We start from the raw sequence: 10,471 nt of genomic DNA, 5'->3' as shown, positions 1-10,471 counted from the left end.
ATTATTATAAGTTATATGTAACGGGTTTGAGTCCCGCTCCGGGCCGATTTTTTCTCCCAGCGGTTCTAAATTATTTAAATTAATTAATTTATAATTATTAATGTTAATACGAGATGGCGCCTAACGCTTACCTCTAGAGCCAAATTGGTTACGTAATTCATTTAGTAATTAGCCTTAAACTAGCCCGATAGAATTTCGGCATTTGGTTAGTGCCTAGCGAATAATTGTTGTCGAAAACCCAGATGCATTGTAAATAATCCCCTCGTGCTTAACGGTATACGTAACCAAGTGAGTATGACGTATTTCCGCTCGCCTTTCGAGCTGACTCGATGGGTCTAACTCGTATCTACCGATTATGTGAGTTAGTAACACGAGTGAGTTCAATGACGTCAGTTCCATTACAACACGAAAAACTCGAGACTAAGGCCCCTGACAGGACTTCCCGTTGGGACACCTTTCTTTTGTTTGTATGTTACCCTATTGAATCTAAAAAAGGTTTGGTAGCACATCAAGTCTGCTAGGTTATTTAACACCTCTACATCTTTCGATACTTGTATCCGGTTCCAAAGAACATATGGTGTCATATTTTTTTCTTTGTCCGGAGCTTGTTTCTTTAAGATCCAATTTATTTTCTTGATATACCTGTATTTTCTTTTGAGGTTACTTTATACCCGGTCTGTTAGTTTTACCACATTTTTATTGATTTCTGAAGCTTAATTGACTTACATAAACATGCATTTTGGAACTTTCTCTTTAATGCATTGCACTCCTTTTGGATGCTAATTCTATTTACAGGCATGGAAAACACCTATTTGTCAACACAATCCTTAAGCAATTCCAGCTTGCAGTTAGCCTTAACCATCTTTAAAGCAATTTTTATGTATAATTTTATACTTGTTGGCCGATGCCGCCATTGAAACTATCCACCGCATTTTCAGCAAATAAAACTAATTAGATCAAAGCACCTATATTGAATATTAGGATATCCTATATTAAATAGGTTAAAAACATTAGAAAAATTGAAGATTTTACGCTCTGCAAAAAAATTGTGTTTTGAATATCATATTCACACGTGTAGGTCATTTCGTTGTTATCCACATTTGATATCATCATTTATCACATACTGCCATGACGCTCTTGTCTGTCCGCTACAACTGTCAAGAATTAACGCGATTGGCGAAGCGTAGTGACAGCGGGCCAATAGAAAGCAGGGTCTAATTAAATCAAAGCACCTATATTGAATATTAGCGGTAATAATGCGGTTTGCGCGCCAATTTTCGTACTTGCGTTAATCAAGCCGAATATTCGGCTATTCGGCCACGCTCCTGGCCGAATATACTATTCGTTACAACACTAATTTTGATGTAATTATTTTAAAATTTAAACTAGTTATATAATATTATACATATAATTTATGTAAGATATGTGACTAATTCCATATAAAGACTTTTGTTTGGAAATAAAAGTGCTTTATCTAACACAATAGATAAAGCGTGTGTTAGAGCAGTACTCAAACTTTTTGTGTTGACGGACCAGAACTTTTAAAAATAATTATTAAACAGAGTTTAAAATGCTTGTTTTTTTAATTATAGACTGAAGCGTAAGAAATAGAACAAAATGTGGTTCTAATACTTTTGTAAACCTGGGTTTGTGGACTTATTTCCATCAGCCAATTTCTATTGCCCGACCACTCCTGGAAGTGTTTAAATAATAATAATAATAAAGTAATAGAATAACGAGTTTTTAAAAGAAATTCGGTCTCATAAACCGTTAGAGCACGGAGATTCGAAGTTCAATCAGTCGCCGGCAAAGGGTATCAGCATCAAGTTAACACCTTCTGTTCTTAAAATTTCTTTTATAAATCGTTTGTTATGTTTGTTAGTCTATTAAAACTGTTTGTTAGCAAATAGTTAAGTTAAAAATAATGAAAAGGTGTCAACACTCTCCACTTTATCAAATAATATACAATTGATTTTAATGCTTTCATAATATTTTCGAAAGTTCCAAATGATATCACAGGGAAATTCACTCGTTAGACTGATGAAGCATGAGAAATGAAGTTTAAAATGAACCTATACAGGTTGTTACACAATATTTTCCATTTTAAATAGAACGTGAAAAATAATAAAAGGCTGGTAATCACATACATCTCTGGTTCTATTAGTGTGCATAGGGCAGAAAGGGCCAAAAATTATTTATAATATATACTATAAATATACGGTATTATATTTACCTTAGTTGTTTCGTATCGACCCTCTAAAACCACTTAAAACATGTTTTATGCATGCCGGTAACCTTGTATTATACAATTTTCTTATTCGAATACTACCATACATACCGCTTGTCCGATAGAAAGGAGAATGTTGCAGGAGGTCAAAGTAATTCGACCAAAAGTAGTTATTGACCTCCTCCCAGAAGAGAGGATGGTCAATCACTATTAATTAATACCGGTCTACTATTAATAATTGAATTGTAATCCGTTTTGGATGGGTTGAGATGACCCCACACACATGGAAGTTGTTAACCTTAACGTCCGAAAGACTTCATATGATTTCTCTCGAGAAGGGTGATAGATAAAAATCGATACCAGATATGCTTAGGAGCAGGAGGTCCAGATTAACTATATAACTAACTACCAGAGTTCGATGGTTTTATCCACTCGGCTACTGGAAAGCGCTTATTAGAATATAGAAAGTACCATTTAGAAATGAAAACACTCGAGTTGTTACATGTGGAAAATTAAATTCTTATAGACTCTTCACAGGATAACACTTTCGATTCCACACAGTCGACAATATTACCAGGAAACGATGTCAAATAAGACGAATTCGTACTTACGGATGTTTTCGTTATTATTAACAGTATTTTAGAGCCTTTTCTTGCGATTTACACGCAGCGTAAGAAATTTAAGAAAATGAATTGCAGATTTACATTCGATTCAAACATTCCGTTTGCTCATTTACAGGTAGTGTTATCTACTGGCACTACGTGTAAACCAGCAAATCGAATGGGGATAGAAATTGATTGATTTACAGAAATCCAATAGATATTTTGGGATGGGATGTATGACATTACCTAAGTTAGGTGTATATAAACGTAACTGCCGGATTTAGTAGCAATTTGTCGAACGGCCTAGGAATATACAACGAACAAACAAATATCCAAACATTCTCATATAGGCAAAACAATCAGTATAGTAATATAGTAATCAATACAACACAATAATCTATGTCTATATGGTACAGTAATCAGCAATTTGATTTCTGACAACCAGCAGAAAAAGCTAAAATGAAGGAAAATGCAAGTTAAGAAAAAGCATTAAATTGATGGAAATTTAATATTGTTTCAATGAACTTGGCTGAGGAAGAAAAAATAAAATAACGAAAATAGAGATGAGAAATTANGGCAAAACAATCAGTATAGTAATATAGTAATCAATACAACACAATAATCTATGTCTATATGGTACAGTAATCAGCAATTTGATTTCTGACAACCAGCAGAAAAAGCTAAAATGAAGGAAAATGCAAGTTAAGAAAAAGCATTAAATTGATGGAAATTTAACATTGTTTCAATGAAATGAGCTTGGCTGAGGACAAAAAAATTAAAAAAAAGAAAACCAGTATAAAATAACGAAAATAGAGATGAGAAATTACTATAAAGCAGTGCTTTCCAACCTTTTTGGTTATGTGACACTAATAAGTATGTAACGATAATTATATACGGCTCAAATTCTAGAAGAGAAATAGAATATAAAGGGGATAAAGTACTAAAATTGATATCAAAAGAGGGAAAAGAGCTAAAGCTCTACTTTAATCCCAAAAATACGACGGCGATTGTATTTACAAGGGGAAGCACCCCAGACTTATATAAGAGAACGCCAACCATAAAAATGGAAGGACAAAACATTAAAGTAGAGAAAGAGATAGCATACTTAGGAGTGGTGCTGGACCACTCCTAAGTATGACAAGGGCATTTCGTACGACTTCGACGTAAGCGCTGATGGTGATAGCTGGAACAACACCGATTGACTTGATCGTACGAGAAAGGGCAAAAACGTACATGTGCAGGAGAGGTCACTCTATTCGGATAAGTGACCAAATATACAATGAAACAGACTATGAAATGCAACCAACAGCAATTCTGTTGCCAAGATTTTTACAAACGTAAGGCAATTAGTATAGCAGAAGAAGAGGAAAGAGGAGAGATAGAAATCTACACTGACGGGTCGAAGGTAGAAGGCCAGGTAGGGGCATCTTTCCTGGTCATAAAGACAAAGAGGAAATCTACCAAGATCAATTCAGGCTTGACGACCGATGCTCAGTGTATCAAGCAGAACTGTTTGCCATATTACAAACAGTGAGGTAGGTTATCGCCACCCAACTGTCCAGCTCTATCATAATAAACAGCGATAGTAGAGCTGGTATACACACAATTCAGCAGTTCAATGACAAGAATATAACGGCCTTAGAAATCGAGAAATTAATTGAACAATACGATCTAAAGGTAAAAATAAGGTGGGTGAATCCCACATAGGAATTAAGGGGAATGAAATAGCAGATGCTTTGGCCAAAGAAGCCACATTACTAACAGAAACTTCCTAATATAAAATCCCGATGTCTTATATTAAGAGATTGCTTCGGCAAGAATCCATAGAGGAATGGCTAGAAGAGTGGAGTTATAGTGACAAAGGGGGGCATACCTTCTGTTTGCTCCCTAATATAGAGAAAAGAATGAATGATCTAAGATGGCTACCAAATGACTATATAACAACACAACTGTTGATTAATTAATTGTAAACATTGTAATACAAAAGAGTATTTGGAAAGAATCGGAAAACAGCAAGAAACATCTTGTGACTGCAGTAATGGAGACCACAGCATAAAACATGTAATAAACGAATGTACTAAGTACGATATGGAAATAATGCAGTTACAACTGCTGGTCAAAGAGACCTTAAACATCTCAAGTTTGGACTTACACATGATAATACGGACTAAAGACTTAGTTCAGGAGGTGAGAACCTACACGCATAAGATAATGTCGTGAGGGAGGGAGCGAACTGCTCCCTTTGGCGACAAAAGTCGCAATCTTGTAAAGGCAAGATGCTTAGGTATTAATGTTTATACTTAACTTTGTTGTATGTATTAAGACTATAAGTTTAAAAGTACTATAAATAAAGTAAGCGTTTCCCTTGTGGTGCTGATAGCGGGACAAGGGTGACTCTGATCCCCGTATGGGGAAATGATGACTATCCAATGACAAAAAATAAGTATCTAAGAATTCATAACATACTTCACTGAAAGAAATCAAAGGCTTGCATATAGTATGAAGTAAAATAACACATTTGCAACAATTATTTTCCTCTAGAGGTGCTACGGTAGGTCTCAACCAATGTGTTCCTGCAGCTAAAAGCTTGTCAATATACGGGGGATTGAAGCCCCCCCGAAAGGAAGTCACGTCACACGCCTTCCTTTCGACGTTATTCGGTCAGATGACTACAACTTTTTCTTCTGATAGAAGAATTCGTTCTTCTGCTCTATACTTTACAGGCATCACGTGATAGAGTGGTGACGTCTTATTCCTAGCACATCATTTCCTCTGTTGTGACTTCAAACAGCTTGCTGAATAGTTTGACGAACTTTGCTTTAGTTACGCTTCCGTAACATCGTAACATTCTATAACGAAATCCACGACGATTTATTTTTTTTTCAAAATTAAGTTCTTATATAAGTAAACGGGGCTTCCTGCTTTTAATTAAGCCTTCTATATCTACACCAAACTTCCATATATCTGGCTCCGTTTTCGAGATTAATTTAAGGAAGGACAGACAGATGGAGGGCAGCGGGAATTTATAGGTTACAATTTTTAAAAATTGCAGCGCAATTATACAGACAAAAGAACTATTTCTAAGATTTTCCTTCCTGGTATTACAATGCACTTTTCTTAAATATTAGCGATTTTTCGTTTGTTTACTACGTTTCCTTAGTCCATCTTGTAAACGATTACAAGATAATGTCTGTTAATGATCTAGATATATATTATAATTCTAATAATATTTTGTAATTATAGTACTATACATTTAAGGTTTATCGTAATATTGGTAATAGTTACCATAGACTCTGTTTTTGTTGTAGACCGTTATTATATATAATGTAATTGAATAGGGGCCAGTAAGGCCGAAATACATGTTGGAATTAATTAATTAAATACTATGGGAGTATAACCCTGATTCATTAGTTCTAGTTAACTATATTTTTTGTAATTAGTAATATAGTGTTTCATACACTTCTACGTATATTTTTCGTGATTTTAATTTTTGGTAATTTATTATTCCTAATACAGTAAAGTCTCTATAATCTGACATACATTAGATCGATGTACCAGATTACTACATTTCGTATGTATGTAATGTAGCAGTGGCAGTGGCGCCTTGTACTTGTAGCTTCGTGCAACCCAGATGAATTTGAATAAGCGAGCTTCGTGTACAATGTTGACTTCAAGCATTTTTTGGGAGATTCTTTTTAATAAAAGATTAATTTGTAGATTCCAGGTTTTTTAGTCCGCGAAATAATGCTCCACTGCAATATACCAGTATAATAAAAACACTTGGTGTGACGCACGTGCAACAAATACGTGTTGTATATCGTTGTCGTTACACGTATTGTACGATATAGGCCTATGTATTGTCACACACATCAAGTGGTACACGAAAATTTCATCTGTGCCATCCTGAGATGTACTGTGAGATTACTGGACCTGTTGGACTATAAAGACTACTGTATTTCATTTTTCTACTCTTATTTTCTATACTAACATGTGTCATTCTTTTTATTTTAAATTAGTATTATTTTTCTACAAAATGTCTCAACGTGAAACGAGTGATTCCGAAATGGAGTATTTAGATCCGATGACATGTGAATCTGAATTTGACAACGATCTAAGTAGTTTTGAAGATGAAGATGACTTTGACTCTGAAAAGGATGTGTCTTCAGCAAGTATCTCCTCTCTCTCTAGTTTTGAAGATGAAGACTATGAGCCTGAAGATGATGTGGCCTCTCCCTCCTCCTCGGCAGAACATTCTGACAGTGATGACGAAATGGAAGATGAGGACTACCGTGAGGTTCTCTCACCGGAAAAACCTTACCCTTTTCCTTTCAATTTCCAAGAGGAATCTGGCCCAAAACATGTGCCTCCTCCAGAATCTCCTCCTATCGCATATTTCTATCTTTTTTTCACAAGTACTTTGCTGTCTCTTATGGTGGAGGAAACCAACCGGTATGCGCAACAAAGGATAAATGACATGGGGAATAACGTACCGTCTTATTTGAAGGACTGGACCGAAGTCTCTGTTTCAGAGATGAAAGGATTTTTGGCGTGTGTTCTGAATATGGGTCTAATAAAAAAACCAACTATAGCTTCATACTGGTCCACTTCTTCCTCTCAAGCCATTCCGTGGTTTGGGAAAATGTTTTCTAGACACCGCTTTTCACATTTGCTACGGTTCTTTCACCTCGTCGATAACACCAAGTTGCCTGGCCTTGGAGAATCGAGTTATGATCCCTGCGCTAAATACCAGCCTCTTGTGGATCATGCCAACAAGGTGTTCCGACACCATTACACTCCTCATCAGGAAATATCTGTTGACGAAAGCTTGGTGGATACCAAAAATAAAACCAGTCAAATGCAATATTTGCCAAAGAAGAAACATAACCAATGGGGTATCAAATTCTGGATGCTGTGCGACTCAGTGTCTAACTACTGTTTGGGATTTTTCACTTCTAAACGGACTAGGTCTCAGAAGGAGAAGCACAGCACCTCAGAATCTGGCTTAGGCTATACTGCTATGCGAATACTGCATGAGATTGGTATGTACCTGAACAAGGGGTACCATTTTTTCGTCGACAGATATTTTACGTCGGTGCCCCTTGTTCGCCACCTGTATTCTCTACAGACTTATATCACTGGAATTGTCCGGAGGAATCTTAAAATGCTACCCCAACAGTTCAAGAAAAAATTAGCAGTCGGGCAAACATCATATTTCAGGTCTGGTCCCGTGTTAGCCTATGGCTTCAGACAGAAGCAGTCACAAAAGAATCCTGTCTTTCTATTATCCAGCCACGCATGGGCGCGAGATGTAGAAGTAATTAGGAATGGAAAGGCTAAATTGAAGCCAGAAATAATTCAAAATTATAATAAATTTATGGGAGGGTTCAATACATCCGATATGGTATTATATACATACTTTGATGAAAAGAAGCCAGTGAAGTATTGGAAGAAAGTAGCTTTCAACATAATAGCCAGGATGGTGTTGAATAGCTACATTCTTTACAAAGAGAATTTTAAGGGACCAGGAAAAATAAAATCTCGATACGCATACCAAGTCTCCATAATCGAGAGCTTGGGGGGAGAATGGAAAGCCACGAATTTGACTGAAAACGACCCTGAAGAACCAAAGGGACTGAAGAAACTTCCAGGAAGAAAGGAAGCCCGTTGCTGTGTGTGCAGCAGTGTTGGCTTTAGGAGGCGGTCACGAACTGTGTGCACACATTGTAACAAGGGAGTGCATGGAGAATGTTTCCCGAAGCATGAATGCTAACAACAAAAGGAATATGCACAGTTTAATATACTTCTGGATCAAAGCATTAATTTTACATAAAATTTAAAAAAAACAATATTCTGTTCTTTACAGATTTACGATTTGCTTTTGTATTTTTTATGTACTTTGAAATATAATTCTATAGTGATCTTCACCGACATTTGTCGTCATACTGGGTTATTAGACAAGAAGATAAACGAATCTGCATGCCACAAAGGATATAATGTGTTATAATTCGAGAACGAATAAGACTATATGCAAGCATCTTATATGAAAAAGTACAGAACAATGTTTTCTCTGTTTCTAGCATAGTGGGAATAGAGAAAATTTTACGGACTTTATTCGGGAAATTTTGTTATATCGAAGTATAAACATTAAGTTGTAAATATAAGTTATTACATGTTGTTAAACTAATTTTATAATATAAACAATTGGAAAATACCTACTCTACCTGTAGTAGAAAATATCTGTGATATTTTTTCTACGTCTACAATACCAATGAATTTTTTCCGAATTTTTAAAATATGTGTTGAGCCACAGAACAAATATTCAGTTTGCTATTTATATTTAAAGAAATGTTCACTGGTTATGTTTAAAATAANGTATTATATACATACTTTGATGAAAAGAAGCCAGTGAAGTATTGGAAGAAAGTAGCTTTCAACATAATAGCCAGGATGGTGTTGAATAGCTACATTCTTTACAAAGAGAATTTTAAGGGACCAGGAAAAATAAAATCTCGATACGCATACCAAGTCTCCATAATCGAGAGCTTGGGGGGAGAATGGAAAGCCACGAATTTGACTGAAAACGACCCTGAAGAACCAAAGGGACTGAAGAAACTTCCAGGAAGAAAGGAAGCCCGTTGCTGTGTGTGCAGCAGTGTTGGCTTTAGGAGGCGGTCACGAACTGTGTGCACACATTGTAACAAGGGAGTGCATGGAGAATGTTTCCCGAAGCATGAATGCTAACAACAAAAGGAATATGCACAGTTTAATATACTTCTGGATCAAAGCATTAATTTTACATAAAATTTAAAAAAAACAATATTCTGTTCTTTACAGATTTACGATTTGCTTTTGTATTTTTTATGTACTTTGAAATATAATTCTATAGTGATCTTCACCGACATTTGTCGTCATACTGGGTTATTAGACAAGAAGATAAACGAATCTGCATGCCACAAAGGATATAATGTGTTATAATTCGAGAACGAATAAGACTATATGCAAGCATCTTATATGAAAAAGTACAGAACAATGTTTTCTCTGTTTCTAGCATAGTGGGAATAGAGAAAATTTTACGGACTTTATTCGGGAAATTTTGTTATATCGAAGTATAAACATTAAGTTGTAAATATAAGTTATTACATGTTGTTAAACTAATTTTATAATATAAACAATTGGAAAATACCTACTCTACCTGTAGTAGAAAATATCTGTGATATTTTTTCTACGTCTACAATACCAATGAATTTTTTCCGAATTTTTAAAATATGTGTTGAGCCACAGAACAAATATTCAGTTTGCTATTTATATTTAAAGAAATGTTCACTGGTTATGTTTAAAATAACAGTTTTGTTAATTTAATTATCCAAGAAAACTTCTAAATTATTTTTTTATATAATTTAATTAAAAATGGTAAAGTTTTTTCTTATTCTGAAAACTTTGAGATGTTAATTAATGCAAAAGAATTCGAGATTTTTTTCTGTATGTAGTACGATTTTGTTCTTCTATTTAAAGCTTAATAACTGCTGGGCGTTTTGTCGAAAATTTATCAAAGTTTGCAGAAACGTTTTTCGTCTTAAGGGATCGACCCTATTAAATTTTGGTGGTTAAAGGTCGACGAGATACAAGGCTGTCACGTGTCATA

The 10,471-nt window shown here is 35.2% G+C and overlaps 1 protein-coding gene across 1 annotated transcript; it reads left to right on the top strand.

Moving 5' to 3' along the window:
- The first annotated feature begins 6,664 nt into the window (after window positions 1–6,664).
- Window positions 6,665–9,159, top strand: LOC111619318 (piggyBac transposable element-derived protein 4-like). Its single transcript, XM_023361021.1, has one exon. The coding sequence runs from the start codon at window positions 6,818–6,820 to the stop codon at window positions 8,597–8,599; it is 1,782 nt and encodes a 593-aa protein (XP_023216789.1). The 5' UTR covers window positions 6,665–6,817; the 3' UTR covers window positions 8,600–9,159.
- Window positions 9,160–10,471: the final 1,312 nt, after the last annotated feature.

This window comes from Centruroides sculpturatus, unplaced genomic scaffold, assembly GCF_000671375.1.
Source record: "Centruroides sculpturatus isolate CEXI.00-Female unplaced genomic scaffold, Cexi_2.0 scaffold224, whole genome shotgun sequence".
Classification (NCBI taxonomy): domain Eukaryota; kingdom Metazoa; phylum Arthropoda; class Arachnida; order Scorpiones; family Buthidae; genus Centruroides; species Centruroides sculpturatus.
This window is presented reverse-complemented; position numbering and strand designations above follow the sequence as displayed.